The sequence below is a fragment of the Cyprinodon tularosa genome, unplaced genomic scaffold (assembly GCF_016077235.1).
Source record: "Cyprinodon tularosa strain WSP-4 unplaced genomic scaffold, ASM1607723v1 ctg24, whole genome shotgun sequence".
NCBI classification, from domain to species: domain Eukaryota; kingdom Metazoa; phylum Chordata; class Actinopteri; order Cyprinodontiformes; family Cyprinodontidae; genus Cyprinodon; species Cyprinodon tularosa.
Genome location: NW_024038896.1, coordinates 1469619 through 1494503, shown reverse-complemented (window position 1 = coordinate 1494503; position 24885 = coordinate 1469619). Strand labels below are relative to the sequence as shown.

The 24885-nt window shown below is 35.7% G+C and overlaps 1 protein-coding gene across 1 annotated transcript in view; it reads right to left on the bottom strand.

Moving 5' to 3' along the window:
- The window catches only part of LOC119785076 (steroid hormone receptor ERR2-like), a 48191-nt gene extending 26126 nt beyond the window's left edge, over positions 1–22065 (bottom strand). The window contains exons 1-3 of the mRNA XM_038287473.1: positions 21582–22065; positions 11333–11748; positions 5846–5962 (exon numbers count right to left, since the gene is read on the bottom strand). Coding sequence (XP_038143401.1) covers positions 5846–5962; positions 11333–11748; positions 21582–21631 — 583 coding nt within the window. The 5' untranslated portion in view covers positions 21632–22065. The remainder of the gene's footprint in view (positions 1–5845; positions 5963–11332; positions 11749–21581) is intronic.
- Positions 22066–24885: the final 2820 nt, after the last annotated feature.

Below are 24885 nucleotides of genomic sequence, written 5' to 3'. Positions count from 1 at the left end.
CAATATTATTTAAACCAGAAAGAAATCTACCATGTGAAACCTTCAGATAAGTACCAGTTGGAGTTATTCTTGATTTGTTATAGATTTTCAGTTTTAAAGGTTAGCACATCTTCACCAGCTGTAAAAAAGTTTGACACTTATATCCCAACCACCAGGGCAGACAAAACAAGGGGTCCATTACATACATTTAGGGCTTTTGGACTGAAAACGTTAAAGAACCATGCTATAGACTATTAGTTTAGTGGGTTTCCAACCCTTCAAATTTAAATGCATGCCACAATTTTCAGAATTTTTATTCATAATAATTCTTACAATGCACTATTTTCCTTCTACCTCCCCATTTTTTAAATCACAGCACGAAGGACAATAATGGATTTAATCAAAGGGATAATTCACTTCCATTATATTTTGAATACTGGATACAGAATCCAAATGGACAATATGCATTTAGTTACTCACAGTAGTCGCAAGGTTAGGCCAGCATTTGACACCTAACCCACCTGAAACCAGCAAACAGTGTTAAAGACTTAGTCAGCTGGTTTGTGGCAGGTGTCACACTGAAGAGGTTTTTTTTATTTTTTTCAAACTGCTACCAAAGCTGAGGGGCCCAAGCAGCTGATGCTTTATGATCTGGGTTGGCAGGCCTGGCACATTGTGAAGAAATATTGGACACTTTTAGAACAACTGACCACAGAACAGCCCGAAGAGACCTTTAGGTGTGACACCACTGCATTGTAGCTACAGCAAAGACAGACAGGAGTGACGATGTTGCATCAGGTGAAGTCTGCAGGAAATCCCAGTTTCTTGCTAATTTTGCAGACAACCCAGAATTTAAAGAACCAGTGCTTAAGTATTCTTTTCATTTGCTCTTTTTAGTTTGGAAATTTTGTTACCAGGGATATTTTATTTTAAGTCCTAAGGGTTCCTAACTGTACTCAGACTTTGATTATTTATACTTTTGCATTGTCAAGAATTAAAGGCTGTATAAAATGTCTTTTCAGTTATCTTTATTGATGTCCGATTTCTGTTAATGAAAACTGCTTTAAGCATATTACTGTTTACAGCAATTCATATTCTTAAGGCCAGTGCGTTTCAATATTGCTCACATTCATACACATTTTTGCATATTCAGCAGGAATAAATAAAAAATGTATCAGACACCAAAATCACAACTGAGCTTTTTAATAACAAATTTTGTGTTTTTTAACTGTTCACATATATGCGGGCTAAACTTCTCTATTTTGTAGAAGACCTGCTGCTAGTTTACACTTTAAACTTTGGCAGCTGGTTTTACCTTTTTCTTCAAAAGTGGAGCAATCCACTATCTCCCACCTCTGTATTCAAGATCAGACATCCTCCTTAAGTCCACAATATGCCAAAACCAAAGAAAATTTAAAGTCCCTTTCTCCTTTAATCAAATGTGATGTGCTATGGATGTTACATCCACTAAATTCAGTGTATCTTAGTGTGATTTAATGTGACAGGCAAAGACAAAGTGGAGCTTGTCGATGTATAAATTTATCTCAGTATCAAAGCAGCTGTTTTGAAGACATCAAGAAGACCAGCATTCATCTGAGAAGCAGCCATGAAGTTCACGCTAATTCTGGAGGAGAAGTAAAGTCAAACACCCCAGGAAGGAGAATTTGTTGACAGGAGGGCTATTAATTCAAATGAATTATAGCATATATACAGTTCGGCTTGAAAGTTCACATACCCTCCCATTAAAAAAAATAATTATTTCACACTTGTGAATCTGTTATGCTATTTTAAATAACACAAAACTGAAAATAGTCATAATAAATAATAAAAAGCAAGTTTTGTATATACATATATATATATATATATATATATATATTTAAAATCAATGTCATGGTTTAGAATTTTTATTTATTGTTAATTTTGTCAATTTCAATTTATATGACTGGCAGCTTTTTTTCTTTTTAATTTTTAATGTAAATGTATGCATACTACCAACTACAACTGCGCCTGTAAGATTGTCCTAGTAAAAGTACAGATCAAAATCCATTTGTGGATTTGTATCTGAAACACACAGCCCCAAAATTGTAACTATAGCTGCATTTTCTTATAAATTATTAACACTTTCCAGTACTTTAACCTTTTTGTATACCAGGCATCATTTTAATTCAATCTAAGGGCTATTTTGTGTGGGTAGATTCAATAAAATCCCTTTAAAACACACTGAGGTTTGTCAATACTTGTTATAAACAGTTTCGAAAACATTCTGGCTGTCAGAGCTGTTGCTCAGGGATGATATGTTCAAGTTTAAAAACCCAAGAGATGGTGCTTGTGTAAAACTGCTGTTAAAGCTGCAGCACAATGGATACAGCAGCTACATCAGCAAAGCAGTCTTCATGGAAATCAATCATGAGTCACACATGCATACAATTCTTTGTTAGAAGGGCAGCTCACAGTTAACTACAAATAGCCTCAAGCATGACACAGATATAAATCTTAGCACATAAATGTGGTCAGAACGGAGAAAAAACTGAGAGTTTAGGTAAATACTGTATTTAAAAAACTAAACAAAAAAAGTAATAAATATAATTGATGCTTTGAATCTGTTGTTAAAATACAACTCTGTTTTTATGAATGAGTATTGTTCAACCAAATTTGAACCTAATTTAAAAGTAGGCCAAATTGCAATTCAATTTAACATTTATTTGATTTGGAATTCCTGTACGTATCTTCTTATCAATATTATCTTTCGAAGGATTGTTTTATGCTATTCTATAAAAAAGAAAACACACAAATAGCATTTAACATTCTAGGTTGCTATAGAAAATTATCTTGTTTTTAAAAATTAGGAAGTCTATTTGAAAATGTAAAAGGAAGGCAAAGTTTAGCCTTAAAAATTTTCCATATAAATCCAACGTATATGTTTTTTTTAAAACAATGTACAAATACTTGTGTTGGTTGGCTTTTGCTGCTAAAGAAAAAAAAAAAAAAAAAAAGGGAAGAAAAAAAAAAAAGAGAAAATCTATCCGCTTGATTTTCCTCCAGTACTCCCAGAGGTCTCTCACCGGAGGAAAAACAACACATGCAGGAAGTGAGGCGGCATATTCGGAAAGCATTTAGCGGATCAATATGGCAGAAGCAGGAGAGGGGAAGCGAGGCAGACTCAGACGGAGCAGGAGAGGGAGAGACACCCAGAGCCCAGGGGAGAGGAGATCTCCCCTGGGGAACGCTCTGTGCGCTTTTCAAGAGTACTGTTACACATTTCACTCAGGCTCTGTAAGAACATCCAACTCAGCAGCTTTTCCTAACTGTCTGAGTTAAGCACACTTTAGGCTCCCCGGTGTGGGGAGAGGGAAGTAAATAAGTGCAGGATCTCCACACTGCCTTATAAAGGAGGAGGCTCGCTTTAAAATCTGATCACACCAAAAATGCAAGTGTTTAAGTAAATTAAACAAATTCAAAATATTTTTGTTGAGTTCCTCTGATTAAAACCTTAATTGGCAAAATAAATAGTTTAATTATCACAGTATTTCAGAAAGTATTCAGAACTGTTTTACAATTTATCAATAACAACCAAATACTTGTTTAATATGAATATGCAGTTTTCACATTAAAGAAATACAGTATATGCTTCTAAGTGAAGACTTTGTAAAAACACCTCTTGCTGCAATTACAGCTGAAAATGTTTGTCTTGCCAGGATTACAGCTTAGGTCCTAAGCCTTAGGAGATCAGAGCCTTTTTGCTGTAATGTTCAAAATAGCATATCACAACCAAATTTATTGTAAAGTTGTTTTTTTTGTCTCATATTTTTGGCTAGATATATACTTTACTCTTACTTATTCCTGTGCTTTGATCCCCTAGCTATCCCCTAGTAGCCCTGCCTCTATATCTATTGTCATTATCCTGCTGGAGGCCAAAGATCTCAATTTCTCATATTTAAGTCCATTTACAGTCATATCAGCTGTGGCCAACTGTCCCTGTGTCTGCTCAGGAAAAGCACCCCTGCAGCATGCTACTACTCCCTCTATGGAGGTGCTGTGTTTAGGATGATGTCTAATGTAACCCGAAGTTTACTCCGACTACTTATCGTTTCTGCTTCATCAAAGTGGGCCGTTTGGTAGTCCACTCTGGTCGCATTCAAGATCCCTTTATGCATTCAGACGGCCATACACCTATTTTTTTTTTTTTATTTGTTGTGTCCAGTTTTGCCAATATAACTCTGGTAATAGTCCGGTAATAGTCTGGTAATAGGTCCCAGAGCTAGCTGATAGCCCAATAGATTTGCTTTCACAAGCAGATGACTATTGCCATAAGGGTCTGCTTACAGTAATACTTGTATATTAAACTTTGTTGAAAGTTATTTAGGGAGTAAAATCGAGTACAACAGACATGTAGACAGAAAGGGAGGTGAGACAGAACGAGGGGATAAGATCTAAGGGGAGAGAGAAAGAGACAGAGAAAGACAGGAAAGAGTGCACGAAAAAATAAAAAATAAAACAAAACAGCAGAAATAGATTCACAGAAGATATACAGTAACTCCTAAACGTCTGCTTCCACACTATGAGATGTGAGGGACCGAAAACGGAGAGCATAACAGCAGAAAAAAAAAGACAACAGACAACTAAAGCAAAAAAAGCTTCAACAGCAGCAGGTATCCTTAGATATTCATTTGTGTTGAAGTCAATACCTATGGTCATTACACAATATTATTCAAGGTGGAATATACCTATAGCTGCAGCTTAGTATTAAATATAAGTGTGTATCTGTAAACATCTTGAACCAAACTCCCCTGGTATGTATACAAGGGCATGCTCATGTATAAAGGGTTTACATAGCTTCTTCAGAAGGATATTATGCTTAATAGCAGGTGTGAGTGGCCCCAGACTCATAGATTACCGTAATAAAGAGGAAATCCTTGCCCCAGATTCCCAAAGGAACCCCAGATCACTGGGACACAAGGAGGGAAGACATAGGGATGGCTGCACTCACCAGAGAAGGGAAGATAGAACCCTACCCCTATTCTGAAATATAATGGATCTGTTGTACTGTGTCTGAATCATGTTTGGCTCATGTGGTCTTTTAAAGTTAACTATTTTAATCTAAACTATAAATTACTTTCTTCTGCATTCTTGAGTTGTAAAGAGTAACTGCTTATAAGGTATTGTTTTTTTTTTCTTGCAAACAGTTATTCCAGTTATTCCACTTCTTTATAAAGTCAAGACTTGCGGTGTTGACTTTTATTAAACCTGAGCTGTGGATTTCTACAGCTGCTCCTAGGAGCACCTTTACGGCTTCTATAATAAATAATTTATACTTATGTCATGTTGTTTTCATTTTGTTGGCATGGATTAAACTAAGATATAATAAAGCACATCTGTCTGCAGCGTTCCATGGTTTTTATCATGCTTTTTTTCACAGATATTTTCTTGCCTACCCTCTGATGCCTTCATACTACAGCTGGATTTAAACTAGAATTAGATTATATTCAACTGGAATTAAAAATTCTGTTACTTTGAAGACAATATTTGAAATAAAATTTATTTAGGAAGATTTCTGTAAAAGGGTCTGAATACAGCTACACACAATACTTTTCATGTTTTTATTTTTCTAAATATGACATTTTCCTTTTATTTTGCAACTATGCACTATTTTGTGTTGATCTTTCTTTTAAAATTGTAGTTCTATGTATTAAAGTTAGTATTTATAATAGGGAAAATCTTGAAAAACTGCATCATAATCACTATTGCAAAGCAGAAAATCTATACAGCTAGAACTACAACCACTTTTGTAAATAATATTAGGCATGTTTGCACTACTAAGAAGCTGTTGTTTTTGAAGTTTCACTTAAATCAGATTAAATCGACTCACCTTCCTTCAGCATGCCAACTTTAAGACATTTCATGAAACGGCAAGCCTGGCAGGACTTCCGTCTCCTCTTGGTGATTTCACACTCATTGGTAGCTGGACAGCTGTATTCAATGTTTCCTATCAGAAAAAAGGAAAATAGTGCCTCAGAAACTTACGATTGTATTACATTGAATGTTATTTTCACATATTTATTTCCCTGATCAAAACAAGGAATCACTGAATGATTAAGGCTCTTGTATGAAAAGCTTTATCTACTATGCAAGTTTGTTTTGATGGGTCTAAGCTAACTATAAATGTATTTCCGATGCAATGTAATATATCTGAGCCATAAACGGCGATAAATTAAGCTTTGCTTAACTCCTCTTTTTCCTCCCTATAATCCCAACAGATCCTCTCTTCAGATTATATTTATCCCATGATTGGATGTATTAACACAACCCCATAAGACCAGGGATGTCTTTATGCTACCTAAAAAAAGGAAACCAGGTGTCGACCTGCCTCCTCCCTCCTTGGCTGTAAAACTCACATTGCCCCCCCATCACTCAAGGAGAGGGTGCCAACATTTGTCAGGATCCTTGGCATGAATAGTGCTGCTGGGGTCACAGGCACGGTTAGGGGTCCAGGGAACCATGCCAGGTTGTTGGCATAGATTGCTGCTGGATTTGGATTTGGAGCTAGGTGAAGTCTGTTAAACCAAGAGGCTTTAGTGAGTAAGGAAAATCCTGTTCACTCAAGCACTTGTGCAAAACCTTATATTGGGTAGCACCTCTACTGTATACTGTCACCTATTCAACAGATGTTTATTTTCTAAATGACGTTTATACTAATATGATGTAAAGTGTCCATGAAATAGAAGTGATTAAAATCAGATGATGCATTTATGTTTATAAGGTGTTAATTTCCACCTACTATATTAGGGATAGACCACGTTTACCACTTTACAAGCCTCAAAGCAGCAGGATTCATATCAGTCTAACACTAAAATGAGCTGCCTGTGACTAATGTTATTTATCATGCTAACACAGAACATTATTAAAACAACTCTAACGTGACACCTCAGACACAGATTATCCGGTTTAATGTATAAAGATGCATGGAACGACACACTTCACTGAACCCACAGACGTAAGTTTGGTTGTAGTTTTGACGCTCTGAGAGCAGATCTGTCGCCTCTGTCATTAGATAACAGCAGAGCTACAAGCTATTTCGGCAGATCCTGCTTAGTTTCTGTTAGAACAAGTTCATAGGGCTGAGTGTGTGTTACTTGATGTCTAAACTGTTTTATTTACTCTTTTCGAGTACATCCATCAACATACTCAATAGTATTTTATAGGAAAAACATATTTAAACAGAGCTGCGAATAACAGAGTTTAATAAGTAACAACGATTCAGGTGAAAAACATATTGGAATATTGAGATTAAATTTTTGATGTGGTATGCCAAACAAAGAGAGAGAAGATCTGAAAAATATGAGAATTCAGGTATAAAAACATAAAATAAAAATTTGAATTATGTGTGAAAAAATACTTATTTGTATTCATACTAAATATTTGTACAGAAGAATAGGAAAAGAAAATCCTGTTTATGTAAAAAATGTTTTCGCCCACACATTTCGTGTAGTTTTGAAATATTCATTTAAATTTTTGTCGTGTATATTCATTTTAAAAAGGTTACCATGAAAAACGAGAACCTGGAATGAGATCTACTGGTATAAAAAAGGTTTAAATGAATTGAAAATAAAGATCAATTCTTTATTTATATATTCTTGTTCAGTTGGATTAAGTTGTTTTTGGGTAGTGAAAGTGAGTTGCTGCACCGTGGGTTCTGTATAGAGTTAAATGACCTCTGTCTAAAAGCAGAGGCATACCCTCTTAGTTAATAAGGTCTTGCATCTACCTTTACTTTTCAAAGGACATTTCAACCACTCTAACATCCTTCCTTAACCTCTTTTATTTTGCCCCTAAATGCTGATATATTATTATGCCATGCTATTATCTACGCGCCCATCTCCACTCAAGCTGGACCTCTCCTTGTTCGCCTCCTTTACTGGGGCCGGGACCCCCGTCTCTGATTACCATTCCATTAAAGTGGCTTCTCCTTTCTGTGAATGACCATGTCCCCACCGTCACATGCCCCTCTGCGTTTATTTAGAGGACTCCTCCAAACGCATCCTATTTTTTTTCCACTGTCTCCCATCTCTGTTATTGCCACTGAAACACGTGCTTGAGCTTCTAATTGACCTCCGTCTGCTCTCACCCTTTGCTCATGGGCTTTGATGGGAGGTCCGAGGACAATATAGAGACAGCAGCTCTGTTCTGCTTTTTTGACTTTTCATCCAATGAAATTCCTTGCTCTTAATTACAGTTCCCCAACACTGATTGTTATTGACTGAAACTCCCGTGGCTCAGGACAAATGACGGATAGATTAAGCTCAGTACAAGCCTGTCCTCCACAAAGGAGAGCGGGAGGAAGAAACAGAAAAGGGGAAAACTTGGTCTAACTTTTTATTGTAAGTCTTTTAATAATGTTTTTATTTTTTAACTTGAAACAGCTGGAATTGGATTTAAATACAACAAAGGTGAAAACTTTCTGGAACTAAAACCTCTAAAGTTTACCCTTATACAACCAGTAATTAATTGCCAAATAACCAAAATTACGATTTAAGCAGCTGCAGATAGTTTTTGGCCAGAATGATAATTTTCTAAAAATCTTTTCCTTAAAGAAGATGACCCTTTAATTTTGTTAAAGATTTAAATGTTTTTTCTTATTCTGTCCGACTGTCTTTATTCTTTTATGAGGACCCCATACACTGATTCTTAGCAAAGACTGTCTACTCACTTGTTCTATCCCATTTTAATGCCAGTAGTCGTCTTCTTGATGGATTTAATTTAATATTTCAATATCCGAAAGCCGAGGCACATTTCCAAACATTATAAATAAGATTTGCATTTGCAAAACAATTGCATTTAAAAACCTAAAAACAACACGATTGAAAGAGTTGTAGTCTGGTTATACTGCCTGCTAATCCCTACTTTAGTCCCTTAAGCGTAGAACGGGGTTTGATAGCTTAATAGAGGAAGTTGTTAAAATTAAAGCGTACTTTTCCTCCGGCTAGTGTTTCGCCTCAATCAGAGCTGCCATGTTAAATTAAGGAAAATATGCAGCTAAACTAGGTAAGCTACAACCTTTGCTTGTAAGAAGTACACAAGCAACAGTAAGTATCTGGTGGCTTTTTTCTGAACACAAAAAAGTAATTTGTCAGATTTTTCTTTATTGCTTATTTGCAAGTCTGGTGTCCAGCAACGTGAGTAACCCGTCCTTGTTATCCACAATGCAAACACTACAACTAAACGTCCCCCTGAGGGAGGCTAATGACGGCTAAATTTGGAAACTGAATCACAGATTCCAATGTGGGCTTTAAGTATATAAAACTGAATTTGAGTTTAATTCAGTTTATGAGTCAAGTCTGTGTTTAACCATCTGTAGCTTTTAAATCTTTACCCTTTAGGTCAGACTTTAACTGGATTGTTCGCACTCAACAGGGAGTCTTTAATTCAAAACCTGAGATTTACGAAACCTCAACTCTGTTTGTAAGAAACACAATAAGAGCTTTAGTTGTAAAATGATACCTGGCACTTAGAAAAGCATGAAAAAAATTTAACAATTCAAACATTTACTAAATTATTCTGTGCTGTTACAAATATAACTATATATTTCTCTGCACATCTATATAAAGAAATTATGTTAATGCTCATACTTATCCTATATATTAACTGCCTCCTACAGTTAAGCATAATAGTGATAGTTTTTCATAGCAGTAAAGAGTGGGTTTTTATATCAATGGTATTATATTTTAACTAAACCTTTACCTTTGGTTTGCTGTACAGGAAAAGTCAAATAAAATTAGTGGTAGGGTATTCAAGATAATCAAAGATGAATTCAACTTATTACAGAAATGAAATAAGAATGCATTAATAACTAAAGATTGGTGGGAAATAAATTCTTTAAAAGTATTGAGTACTGCAAGTAAATTTAAAGAAATTGTTCGCTGTAGGATGACGATGTAAGATGAGGCTTTCAGACAGATATTTTCTTTAGCTGTTAACAGGCAGAATTTGTCTCTTTGAGGGAAATTCTGTGTTCCCATCAGCATACCTTCTATCTTAAACTGAAAATCAAATTAAACTGCTCTGGCCTCTTGATGCAGCTTTAAATTTGTGGTTTATGGTCAGGTGGTTGTCTTCACCAGTAAAGGTTATTCTCAGAGATGGCAAAAGTACTCACTTTCCGTACTTGAGTAAAAGTATAGATAATTGTGTTAAAAAATACTCTGGTAAAAGTGGAAGTACTGATTAAACTTCTTTACTCAAGTAAAAGTAACAAAGTACAGGCTTGTAAATTTACTTAAAGTATAAAAGTAAAAGTAGAAACCACTTTTTTCATGCCGTTGCCTACATTTTAAATGGATGTCTGCCAATAAGACTAGATCTCCATTGTGTTCATTTTCAATCATCTCGTCGTCCATTCTACTATGCTAACGCCACCGCCACCAAGCTGCAATGATTTGCCGCGAATGAATACCACCGAATCTGTCGATTCATCTTGTAGCGGTGCGTCAAATGCAACGTAGATTCACATCCAATTAGATTGAATTTGGTATTGATGACGTGAAAAATAATAACGGTAACTCCATTGAAATGATTCAAAACTAAAGTAACGAGCCAATTTTTTAAAATGTAAGGAGTAGAAAGTACAGATATTTGTGTAAAAATGTAAGGAGTAGAAGTAAAAAGTCGGCATAAACATAAGTAGTAAAGTAAAGTAAAAATATCAGAAAAATCTACTTGAGTACAGTAACGAAATATTTGTACTTCCCATCTCAGGTTATTCTTGGTCGGCTGTTGTTTCTTGAAGAGCTGTTGCTGGTTATAGAGTTTTTAGGAAATTGGAAATACTCTAATGGAGGGTACGAATTCATCCTTATGCATATTAATATTTGTTGCTTATAGGAAAAAGCTTGGCTTTTAGCTTCAGCTCAAGAGGTACTATTGCTTAGTAAAGGGATCAAAAATTAAAATGTCCACTATGTACCCCCCATACTGTGTAGGTAATTTAGCCTCCATATGACTGAATTGAATTGTACTGTATATTTCTGGAAAAACTTGTTGTTTCCAAAGAGCTCAAGAAAATATTTGTTGTGTATTTGTATTTAATCCCACTTCAGTTGTTCCCATTTTGGTCCACTTCCAGGTTTATCTTCAGGTGTTTGTTTAATGTGGATTCTGCAATTTGAAGGTTTTGAATTGGTTTATTATGCTTTGCTCTGTATTTCTGGTGTGATTTTCTTGTGAGCTCTCAACAGATAAACTTCTGAAGGCTAGGTATGTGGTGGTGCGATCAGTTTACAGTAAACACTGGATAAAGTCACTTTAACTCTACAAATCAGCTCAAAAGAGTGTAAGGTTACAAAGAGACGTTGAAAAATACCTTGTATCGTCCTTTTGAAAAAGGCTTTGCAGGCCTCACAAGAGGCGACCCCATAGTGATAGCCTGAGGCAATGTCACCGCACACCAGACACAGCCTCTTGGGAATGGCATTGAGCATGTACTCGCACTTAATTGGCGAGTCATCAGCCATGCTGCCGGAGCACTCCTCGTAACGACGTAGGCATGCACTGCCTCCACTGAGCATGCTGGGGTTGAACATGGGAGGTGAGTCTAGGGCATGGGAGCGTCCACCGGTGCCGTTAATGTAGCCGCCACTGGCGTCTGAGTTTCCGCTGGGACTGTGATGACTGCCAGTGTCTACAAGGGAGGAGGATGGACTGGAAGGCTCAGTTTTGACGTAAGAACCGCAGCTGGAGGGTAGGTGTCGGTCGTCAGTGGGCATTCTGGTCAGCAACCTGGACAAACAAACAGATAGAGGGATTTTCATTCATAAAAAGATTTAAAAAAAAAAAAAAAAAAACTTGTACTTAAATTTATTTTGGGTTATTTTCAAAATCTCAAAATAGAAAATTGCACTTGAATTTTTAATATATATATATATATATATATATATATATATATATATATATATATATATATATATATATATATATATATATATATATATATATATATATAAAAATACATATATATATAAAACTGCTTCCAAAACAACTCCTTAAGCTTATTCACGAATACCAAAAAGATATTTTCAAAAGAGCAGCTCAATGTGCAACACTAAACTGCTGTGAAAAAAACCCACTCCCATCATCAGTCCATCATCCTGTAAGAAATTCATCAGCTGGTTCATCTGAGTTTGATAGATTCCGTTACACAACCATCAACATGCTGGAATGCCAAGCAGTGCACCGACAGAGTCCATTCTTCTCAGGCTAAATGCTAACTAACGACCATGTCAACAGATGCTCCATACATCTTGAAAACAATGCCCACAACTGGCTGCCTGCCAGAGGCAAATGAATGAATGAATGAATGAAATCCTAGAAGCCTGTTAATGGACAGAGAGAGGTGTTACACTCAGCATTTGGGGGATTGTGGGTAATAGATGACCAAATCGATAGTCCTGGTTATTTTGCAAGCCAATGGTGCCAGATTACTGCTGCCTCGGATTGAAGCTCTGACCTGGAAAAACCTTTTTATTTTAAATCCTGTTAAGGGGTTTCTGCACATTTTTAAAACATTTTTAAATAATCGCAGATTTGACCCTTAAAATTCACTATTATCTACAGGTTCTGTTTTGTGAATTTCCCAAACATTTCTTTTCCATCATCTGCCCTTTTAAACCCCGTCACAGTTCATATTTTCTGTCAAAGCCCATTTAAGGATTTAGACCAGTGATGTTAGATCTTTTGTTTTGTTGCATTTATTTCCCAAGATTAAATCTTTTCATATAATTGATGTTTAGGAGTTACGACCTGATTTTAAGTGTAGAAGAAGATCTACTAAAGTTCTTGCAGCTCTGCTTACAATAGTTAAAGCTCCATTAGAACATGCCAGACATGTTTTAATTAATAACAATGTATGGTTTAGAATACGATGCAGTTAAAAACAATGATTATAAGATGTATTTTTTTAACATGTAGGTCTCACTCCAAGTGTGAATAAACATGTAAATCTGAATAAGCAAAATTAAAGTTTTTTATCCTCACATTCTTACAATAAGGCCGAGGGGACTCTATATAAGTAATTATCTACTATGAAAAAACTAAATGATTATAGTTAAATGTCTGGAAACCTTTTATTTATTGGCTAATATAGTTTTGAATGTTTATATTTAGTTAAATTTTAAATGTCATACAGAGGCCTGAGATTATTGCTACCAAAGAACATCTGGGTTGCATAGTTGAATCATACCTTTAATTAAGACCATAAGTTTGTATAATAACTCTTAAATAGATTTTCACATTTTTATTTATTCAAATTGAGCTATTGAGCCTGGAACTCCAACTGCTGTAAAAGTCTGTGTTATTTAGATAAAGATAATATCTAAAATAATTATTCTTACTCTCTATATTCAATCAAATCTATTAACAGAGTAATTCAATTTAATTCAATGAGCAGGATAGCGGAAGAGGATAAACTGGAATTTAGTAACAACATAAGCGAAAAATTATAAAAATTTTCTTAAAGTTTTATGCCACCTGCAAGTAAATCTTCAATATAACAGGAATAAAGTCTGAAAATAACCATCTGGATAGTAATTAACAACAGCCAGAGTTTTTTGCTCTATTAAACCCTGTGATGTTACATGCAGTTATCAACAGCAATCAACTGAATAGAAACAGATTTTACAAAAAAATGAGATATTCAGTGATAGTGTTGAGATCATTCAGTGATAAAACAAGGCCGTGTATTTGATAACGTTGTATTACCGCATCAGAAATGCCATCACAATTTACCGTCATAGTGGCTGCTGAACTACATTTGATCTCAAAACTGTAATACAAAGGACTTCTTGTATGTAACATTCAGCACATTGTTGTATTCATTCAGCATCATGCATTCATAATTCTCAATATAATAATATTTTAGTTAGCTGAAATCTGATGTACCTTTTAGAGATAAGATGCTAAAACTTCACAGTGATGCAGACAATATCATGATGGCTCTAAAAAGAGCATACATGGGCAGAAGCCTGAGATTTTGAGGCTCCACAAAGATTTTCTACCGCTAATAGATTTTGTTGTTTTTGAAGGAAAATGATTAAAGTCACATCAGGTAAGGCATTTTATATCTGATTGTTTACTTAAATCCTCTCAGCAATTTTTATGTCAATATATTGTCATTTTAAAGCATTAAAAAAACTTGGGTGGTGAGCAAAAACCGGTGCTAGCCAATGGGGCCACATCCCACTGAATCAAGAACTAATTGCTACAGATATCATCATTGTGATAATCAGAAGCTACAAATTTTCCTAATATTACAGATTTTTTGGTTAAGTAACGGTACATTATTTTCCTTCCTCTTTTATTTTTACCAAAGTACTCCAAAGAGGAGCCCTTTGTTTTAGATCTGGTGCTGATGGTTAGGGATGTCCTTTTCCACTAAGCATTAAGTCAGTAAGTCATAAAGCTCTGACAGCATGAAAGTTCTCTTAAGTGCTAACAGAGAAGGATGGAAAGAGGGATGGAGATAGCCTCCATCCTCAAGCCTGGATCGGCTCTATCGATCCTCCTGCTTCCTTCCTGTTTAAGACGAGGCATGAAAAAATAAACCCCTGCCTTACAGATCCCAGACATTCCTTATGCATTTTTAATCAGCCAGCACTGTTAACATAGTGCGAGATGGAGCGATACAACATTACATCTTCATTGTGAGGCCATTGTGGTTTATAAAAGATTCACAGCACTCCTGTTAAATCTTGTTGAAAATCAGCATGGGCTTACAGTCAGTTTGGAGGGCAGATTTTTTTCCCGTCAGAGGGAGGTGCAGAAAGCAGCATGGTAACAGTTAATACATCATCACAGCTAGATATGGGGGGGAATCCCTGCGGAATAGTACATTGTGGCGTTGGTAAAAAGTAGTTCATTCCACACTTAGCACACAGCAACGCTGGGGAGAGGTTTTTTTGTTACGTTTAATGGAAATTTCTAATGGGTCCTTTCAGATCTGTCCAAATGAAATAATGGCACGAACCACCGATTCGCGTAGACAGAAATAGGTACGTAGTTTCATTATTTGGTTTTCTTGCTCTTATTATATAGAGACAGTGAGTTCTCAAAGTGTAGCCTGACCCTCCTCGATGTGTCCCTTGGTAAAACACACACCATCTCAAACGCATTGCACCTAATATCTAATGGGTTAGTGTTTGCTCCGCTGTGCAGAAAAATGGTTCAAACAGAGCAGACAAGCAGGACTCATCAGACAGACGTGAAGGTCACCTGCCTTCTCTGTTCTGCTGCTGTGAGACAGTCCCACTGTGGATGCAGCAGACACGGGTTTCCATCTGTCCATCACACGGCAAGAATGAGACTTCCCTCCACATGGAAAACCACCAAGCCATCCAGACAGTTTAAAGTTAGCAACGCAAATCAGCTGTGACTTCTTTTTTAGCTTGAAACTCTAATATTTGCATATGACTCAATCCACTTTGAAAATTTGCTACCAGAATCAAACATGTATATCTGACAGAATTCTCAACATGCTTTTATTAAACAAATCTATTGTATACCAAGTAAGAGACGTATAAGTGGTAAACTTTGGGTTGAGTTGGTTGTAAGCGATGCAGTGTAAATCACTGAGGTGAACACTGAGCCTAACATGGAAGCACACAGAAGGACAGAGGCAAGGAGCCATGCATGAAATTAGTTCATTAATCTTTGTATGATAGGCCGTCCTTGTTTGGGGCAAACTCTATCAGCTTTAAAGTGAGTGCCCCGTACCGCAAAACACATAGATTAAGCTGTTAGTCCATCGTATCGTTGTGTCCAGGAAATGAATGGTCACTTCAGGGAAAAAACAGGAGACGCGTGATGTCTCGGGAGTTAAACGGGAGCAACAACACGAGAAGGGTGGCGTGGGTGTTCGCTCTAACAATCAAAGCAATCTAAAATTTCATGCCCAGAAATATAAAGGCAAAAAGGTCAAGTGAGATGATTCCCCCCCCCCCCCCCATTTTCATAAAAGACTTTAATTTTAATTTATGAGAAACTGACAGAGGTAAGATATAAACCATTAATAATATATATACAGTTTTAATTATAACACTATTTAAATGAATGAAAAACTCAAACTGCTAATGAGAAAAGCAGTAAACTGAACAAATCTGAATAATATACACATGGTCTTAAGATCAACAGAAAAAGGGGAACTGAACTACAGTTTAGTCTTTAAGTATATACAACCCAGGCATATGTCAATTTCAAATAGCTTTAATTCAATTAAGAGCTTTCAGCTTGATAGGAAAAAGAAAGAAAACATATAAAACATAATACAACTATTTAAAAAAGAAAAAAACAATATAAGATTCGTCTGTTTTTTTTTTATTTACAATAAAGTGGCTTTTTAAAAATTATTAATAAATTTAATAAACAGGGAGAAAAGTCTATTGAAAATGCAGATGTCAAATCCTTATCCTTGCTGAATAGTCCTTGGTACTGAGCTCCAAGTATTTGATGTTGGAAAGCCTGCCTGCCTTTACCCTGATCTTTAACTCGCTCCAGAGATTAAAGTCTGGATTTTGTCGGGGTCAGGAGATTAAAAAAAACAACATGAACCTCAAATATAACTTTAAGTAATTAACATTTTAATCATGCAATGTATTTAAAATATATAATGAATAAAATGTATGTTTTAAGTCATTTTCAGTGACTTTAGTATGTGGATTGGACCTCTTTGTTGCTTGTGAAGGATTGAAAGCGTGCTCCCATATTTGCAGAGTAAAAGTATATTTTCCTCAGACTCTTTGTAAAATTGGTCTCACAGTAGTCTGATCTGGAGCAGACAAAAGCGGTGGACACAGCTGAATGCATAATTTTCAGACCTCTGATCGCTGCACCATAATAAGGTTTTTATAGTGTTGTACGCTTTTAACATATCATTTCAACATCGTATTTTTAGTTTAATGCATGAGGATATTGTGGAGACTGCAGTGACACTTGTTGATGATTTATTTCAATAATCTAAAATTACATATTTATATGAATATCTAAAAGCAACAATTGGCAAAAACTGTTGTTTTTACACTGGCTGTAGATGTATCATGGTTACATCTTGTGTCAAATGTAACATCTTGATGTTATCATACAGAAAATATTTACTTTAGACTTTGTATGAATCTGCAGTACCTTGATGCACCAGGAAGTGTTTTCCTTTTTTGTATATGAAGGGTGCCAAATCGTGGCATTCTGACATTTTTGGAGGGAAAAATAAGTAATCCGTAATTTTGTTCTGCTGTAATTTTCACTTTCTAACTTAGTGTTCTCTTTCTAAGTTACTGAGCCCCAGTGGTGGGTTTATACCGCATTAGTGTACTTGGTTTAATTTTCTGCCACCCTAACGCAAACACATATGCAAGAACGCTTAGTACACAGAACTTTCAGCATCTGGCCTCTTCAATGTCACAGCCAAGAGGAGAGATTGCATAGATTTCCCTCATGGATGATGTCTCCTTACCTGGAGTATCAACCCCCCATCTACATACACATCCAACCACCTCGAGGAAATTGCTCTCTCTGCAAAGTCAAACACACCCCTAACTGCCTTTTAAAAAGAGACAGAAGACGGAGGTTGCAGGGGTGGTGGTGGTGGGATAAACGAGCAGAGACTTAAGCCGTCATTGGGAATCAGAGGAGGACCCATGTGGGACAGTTACGATATTGATTTCATAAATAAACAGAGATGGCCATCGATCCTAATGTTATTTTGCATTTCAATTACTGCCCAGAAACATAACCTTCAAATGTCTGCTTCTCCACAGTAATAACATCCACTGATAATCACAGCCGAGTCGTGTTCGGCACAAATTGGCTTTTCTCTCATCCCTCCTTCCCCTCCAGCTTTCTTTTTTTTTTTCTTGTTCTTCTCAAATGTGTAAATGACACAACTTTGCATTTGCCTAATGGTATTAGGGCATGGGCTGAATCTTAAGAGAAACCCTAGCTGATACAGTAAGCGCTCCGGTCAATTGACACAATGCAAATGAAGGTGGTGAAGAGGAATTAAGTTCACAATGTGAGACCTTGCGGAGCTACGATGAGGCCCATTAAATTAAACATCCCTCCTGAGTTACGCTTCATGATTAGATGAACCGCTTCATCTCTCCACTGTGTTTGTGTGCTAATTTCATTTGATCAATAAAACAAACTCCTTCTAAGAAGTCATCTTTGCTGCGTGTATGATTCAGGTTTGGACTGAAGAGTCGATGCAAAAAAGGAAGTGGGAGGGCATCTATCTACATCCTCATGAATTCAGAGTCCTTGACAAGCTGCCTAAAGGATGTATCTATATCAAGAGAGGGTCATGACATGTAATGAAGTTATTTCGCCTCTCATACCATCAGAGTGAACCAATAGAGCCTGGTTGTAGCTGCATGTTGAGCCATTAATAAACAGGATGGCCATGAAGAAAACCCAGCAAGAAGATTCTTTTTTTTAAATTTAACTTTATGGAAATTAAAATCGGTTAGAAAGCTTTAAGCAACATTTGGATAATTTTTTGTCCTTTTACAGAAGTCCTTCTCATAACAGTTTTCCAACAGCAGTTCCCAAATTCATCTAATTTAACATCACATTTTTTTCTTGTTTCTTTGTTCTCCGCATTATGCCAATATTTTGGTAAATGATATAAACTTTTTTAGCAACAATATAAAAGTCCGACATTTAGGGCTTTTAACTGCACTACTATAGTTATGCATTTTGTTTTATACGAATTGACTGGAAACATAAAACCTTTCTTAAAAAAATAATTACATTTTAAGACACCATTGTCATGGTTTCCTCTTTACCGTTTGAGTGTTTTTTATGAAGAAAAAAAACACTCTCTACATATTAGATTTAAAGTAATGAAGTAATCAAAATAGTTTTTAGTGATTCAACCAAAGTCCAAAGTTGCCTAATTAGGAATATGTGGTGATAGTTAAAGATTAGAGTGACTGTAAGGAGGCCTTCCAACCTAAGAGACCTGGAGCTCATTAATAAATATAAATCATCACAAATCCCAGAGGGAAATGACATTAATCTGGTCAACAGTTATTATTGAATGAATTGACTGCTGTTATACCATTACTAACTTTTTGAAAAATTAAAAGGACTGTAATATATACAATTGATTTAAAAGTTTTTTTTACTATTCTTTAAGAAATTTTAAGAAATGTTGTCTTTTTAGGAGCCCTTTAACTGTTATACAGCTTCCTGTCTCATAATGATGACTGTTGAGATATTGTTACAATACAGAGATTACAATATTTTATTTTCATGAATTTATAATTACACGTTTACTTCACTATAAAATGCATATAGTACAGATATTTGTTTAAATTTTTTTGAGCTTCTGTATTTACCAACCACAATTGCCTCACAGCAGCAAGCAAATTTCAAAAAAACATTTGTTAACTAATGCATTAGGTAAGTAAAGCGGTTATTAACCTGTCCAGCTAATTGGTGAAGAAGCAAGTAATAAAAAGACTAAACAACAGTTTCTTAACTTTTTCATTTAATCGATATATACATGTTATATACAAACTTTTTTTTCAGTTTATGATGGTTAGTGTTCATTGTTAACAGACACTGTCAGGTGTCGGCACAGTTAAATTTAGATCCCAGGTTAGTGCAAACACATAGGTATTATTGTGACTGTATGAACACATTTCAACGCTTACAATACCAGTTTGTGAGGAGGTAGCAAGTAAATAAAAAGAGCAGAGGGAAATTGTATGAGCAGAAAGAGATAGTAAAACTTTTCAGTAAAAAAAGAAACAACTTCTTTTTAACATGTAAGAATTTAGACTTTGAGTTGAAAATGGATAATCAAATTTACTGGTTTTGGTCAGACTTCAAATGAGCAAAAAACACATCTTTTTTTTTTTTATTCCCAGCAAACTCTTGTGCAATTTTTATTCTTTACTCCACTTGCTCTGCAAGTATTCTAATTTTAATTAAACAGAGAATAATTTGACAGCTGAAAATACGTTTAAACAACCAAAAAAGATTCTCCTTTTAAGTCGTGTTTGTGAAGAAATATGTTTGTTTACTTAGAGTAGCCCACAGTAGGTATGACAGCCGGACCGACTAACAGGCAGGTCGTCTTACCAAAAGTTCTCTAGTGAGATTAATGGTGCTCTCCAGAGCCGATCCGATCTGAGTACAGCTCTGTGTGTCGCCAGTCGTGCAGGTTTTCTGTTTGCAAACATAAGCAGCTACACCACATTCATGTCCAGATTGTGATAAATTGTGGGATGACATCAATTTCACACAAAGAGAGTAAGTTTAACTCCCTGATTTAGAGAAACAGTTGCATAAAGAAAAACACAACATAGATTATGCCACACACACAAACACACACAAAGTTGCTGCAGGTTAACACGGTTGTGTTATGTATATGCTTTCTTTCTTACTGAAAAGAAAGCATATACATAAGGAACATAAGATAAGTTTACTGCAAGATTATTTTGTCACATGTACATCAAATATAAGCATTAAAATCATATGTGACATTAAAAATAAGTGATACAATCTGTTAATATTGTATTAGTTAAAATTTCTCTTTTTCATGATTAGGTAAATTACACCTATTTTGACTTCACTAAAGAAATTAAATCCAACATTAGACATGAAAAACTAACTTTTTTATACTGTCTCTAATTAGTTCTTTTAATTTTTGGGAGAGTTGATGATAAAGATACTGTACCAGATGAGAGCAAAAAATGCTCTGTAAAACATGTATTTGGTATACTTTAATGATAAATAAATAATCAAAATGAATCTAAATAAACTCTTTAGAAAAAAGCAATGAAAAATTTCTAAATAGGAGGGCCTTTTGTAGATCTTATTTTTGACTTTCCAGGATGCTAAATTAAAACTAGTGCTTTAACAAAAAAACACAGTCAAATTTCGAGTCAAGATTATACTTTACATTGTTATTGCTATTGCTAAAGGGTGTACCTGAAAAGAAATCTTAATGACTTAGACTAAAAGTCATATCAGAAACCTCCAAAGCTTAAAAAAGTCTGTCAGATGTGTTCATTTTAAAGTTAAAAACTTTAGACTAATGAGCAACACATATCACTTTGGAAATGATGCCTTAATTTCTAACAAAGTATTATTTTATTTACCATAATTTTATTTAGATTGTTAATCAAAAATATAAATTTGCAAACAGACATTTCATCCTGACTTCTTGATGAGAGTGGAAATAAAATCCTAGTGGATGTGAAAGTTTTATTCATTTTTATTTTTTTATCCTAGTGTAAGGGTTATAGTCGCCTGCCCTAAGAGCATGTGTGCACCTGCAAAGGTTTGTAGGCTGTAAAATAATAGTAAAAATGCTCCGAAACCTTGGATCCTGGTGCAATTGTGCTTCCTGGACTCACTGCAAGCTTTGCTGCTGCAGCTGCACCGGACATCACTTGTCCCAAAACAAAAACTTTCTCAACTGTCAGAATGCTGAACTTTTGGACAAGATTCTTTACTTTCTTTCTCTCCTGTAAATAAAACTTTTTTTTTATGTATAAAGTGGTGAAAAGTGCTGCCAAAAGACAAGAGCAGAAGGATGAGTAAAGAAACGCACTCACTGGTTGTGGTAGCAGAGGGGGTCTGGGATGCACAGTTCAGAAACATCCATCAGTCAACATTAAGCATTCCAATTGTTGCAGGAAAAAACAACAAAAAATAGATGAAGAACAGGAAGAACAGCTGGAGCAAATGTAGAAGAGAAGATCAGCTCATCATATCTTCACAAATTAATTCTTAATTCTTCCTTTGTTGCGTATTTCACTCCTTCTTTCTTTCAACACTCTTAACAGTAATATATAAAAAGAAATAAAACCTTTTCCTTGGGTCAAAAAAACTCCAATCTGAAAAAGTGTTGAACACTTAGGATTGTTAAGGATGAGGAAAAAAAGAAGAAAAATGGGAAAAGGAAGTGCAAAGAAAGAAGAGAGTTCAAGAATTAAAGGTGACAAGAAGGATGGAGGGACACTGAGAATGAGAAGATAAAGAGGCAGAACGATGGAGAGCAGCAACAGAGAGAGGAGAAAGCCTGCTCTCTGGCTGAGTAAAGTGAGTGGGGAAATTGAGTCTCCATTGAAGACCATGGGGCTCTTTAAGACAGGGAAGGAGTGGTTTGGGTGTGCAGAGCTGAGCGTCATTGGTAGGTTTGGGGAAGGCTGTCCTGGAAACAGCCAATGGGAATGAAGGATTACAGGGCTGAGTTAGACTAATAGATAACCAGTCAGTGTCCATTCACAAGGGAGCAAAACATGGGCACCCCCCTTCAGCAGACAGACAGACAGACAGACAGACAGACAGACAGACAGACAGACAGACAGACAGACAGACAGACAGACAGACAGACAGACAGACAGACAGATAGATAGATAGATAGATAGATAGATAGATAGATAGATAGATAGATAGATAGATAGATAGATAGATAGATAGATAGATAGATAGATAGACATTGCAGAGATAAGCATGCTCACTAAGGTTGATTTACAGGTCTGTTTACTTGGCTTTTGAGGACTCAGAGAAAGCTTACAGAGTTAAACTGTTCCCTTTGGTCTTTTATCCTCTCCACCACAGGTCCGGCTTTTTCACCGCCTGCCCTCTTTTGAAGCAGCAACAGCTGCTTCCCACGGCACTTCTCCAATCTGTGCAGAGGGGAAAGAACCCCCCCCAAACTTGCAAGAGGCAGGATTCCCCAGTAAATAACTGTATAAACCTCTTCAGATGACAGCACAGAGCTTTTAGTGGATGTTTACAGCGCCTGAATGGTGCGACAGCCATCAGAGGGAAGCCAAAGCTCCATGGCCCAATCCTCACAACCCACTTTATCAACCCACATTTTCCTGATCGATGCAAAACCCATCACACGCTCTTATTGATTACGGTGTGCCCGTGTCACCAGAAGCCCGAGGACAGACTCTCTTTCCTTTCAGTCTTTTAAATAATAAAAAAAGGAATTATGATTTGAATGTTTTCTTTTCATGTCACTCCACATCAGAGTCACTAGACCAAAGGGTGATTGCTTTAATGACAAAGCTGTATAGTTTGAATTAAAAAAATGATCAATATTTTGGCATTCAGTGTACTTTCCTCTAGTGGAAAATGCAGAATATTCCTGCAGATCAGATTAAGACATCCAGACGTAATCAATAGTGGAGATGTGTTTATGTTTTTAATGAGGCAGAGCAGAGGGAAAATAAATAATGTTCAGGGGACATGTATGGCTTTATTTCAGGGCTGCTTATAGGAGCAGATCTTATTTATATACAAAATGCTGTTTTTTTAGATGAAATATAATATAAACTAAACTGGATCTTAGATTACTTTCTGAACTGGACATGGGAATATGTTTAAATGTAAAATTCAGCAATTTACCAACATTTTGAAATAAATAAATATGAAATAATGTTACCTTTAATCATTTAATCAAAAACAACCTCAGACAAATTACAACCTTTGCAAGAACAAAGGTTGTAATTTGAATTTGTTAAACAAAGCACCTTTTTTATTAAACAAATAAAAAAAAATATTAATCAAAATAACATTGCCTAAAAATAATAATATAAGAATAAAACCTAACCAAAAAACAACAAGACTAGGCTTCTGGTTCTTTTGCAAATCAATTTACTGGCCTTTATTTGTGTAACTGTTTTGCGGATATTTTTGGATTCTTCTTAACCTCTCAGCACATTAAAAACCAGATGCATGGGAGATCAGATGATGCATCTTTGCATTTGACAGCTGATTTACTGCGCTGGAAATGCACCTGTTGTTTATAGGAATAGTTACACTATATTCAGATCTGCATGCAAGCATAAATATGTTGATTACAAGTAACCACCATCTGCATGTGGAGGTTGTGGTTTGATGTCATTTTCATGTTTTTTCTTTTTTTCCGTGAAGTATTCCCTGGATCTCAGGTGTCTCTGAATGTTTGGAAGATGGTCTTAATTTAGAAAATAGCTGAACAAAGGAATTTAATTAGAGTAAAGCGCAAAAGAACCCTTGTGGAAAAGATTTAACAGGTCATGGAATACATAGATGTGGCTATAAATGTTTTAAACAATAATTAAATCTCATAAATTGATAAGAAATACCTACAAAAAAGACTGAGCTCCTGTTACCTAATGCTGCTGTTTTGGAAATGTACTTACCAGAAAAAGGGAAACGAAAAAGGAAATCTCTTTAATGCTGATCCAAATGCAGCTTTCTCCTTCCCTCTGAATGATGGCAGAAAATTTGACTGAAACAAAAAAAGTATTATTTAAAATGTTAAATTAAATGGAAAAATGCACAGTGTAACTACAACTTCGGGCAAATTTTATGATCATAGATTCATTTCTAGCAGCTTTATTTATTCTCAGATGGCTAAATACTTTTCTAACACAAAACTTTAATGTGTTAAAACAAAAAACAACACATTAAATTGCAAATTTGACGCAACCAAGACAAAGCTTTTTTCTGTTAAATGTAATAACAAAATAATGTTGACAAAGGATGGAATAAGGTGGCTTTAAACAACACCTTATTTTAGCCCTCGAAGGACTGTTCATCATCCTCCCTTACCTTCAGCCCAAACACCAGCCAGCCACTATTCTCCCCAGCACTGGTTCTCTCTCCCAAACTAGAAACAAGGGAGTACCACTAAATCCAACTGTCATTCAGATGCAGCTTTTAGATTAGATTTTTGTACTCTACAAACTGTTTCTGGAGAGTCGGTTGGACCAATAGGGTTGAAATAGAAGCCAAAGTTCTTGCTATTTTGATGTGTATATGTAAATATGTAAGCACAGTGAAGACACTGAAATGCACAGCAGTGAACTCCAGGGTGATGCTCACCAAATTGCCACGGACATCGTGTTCAGTGTGAAT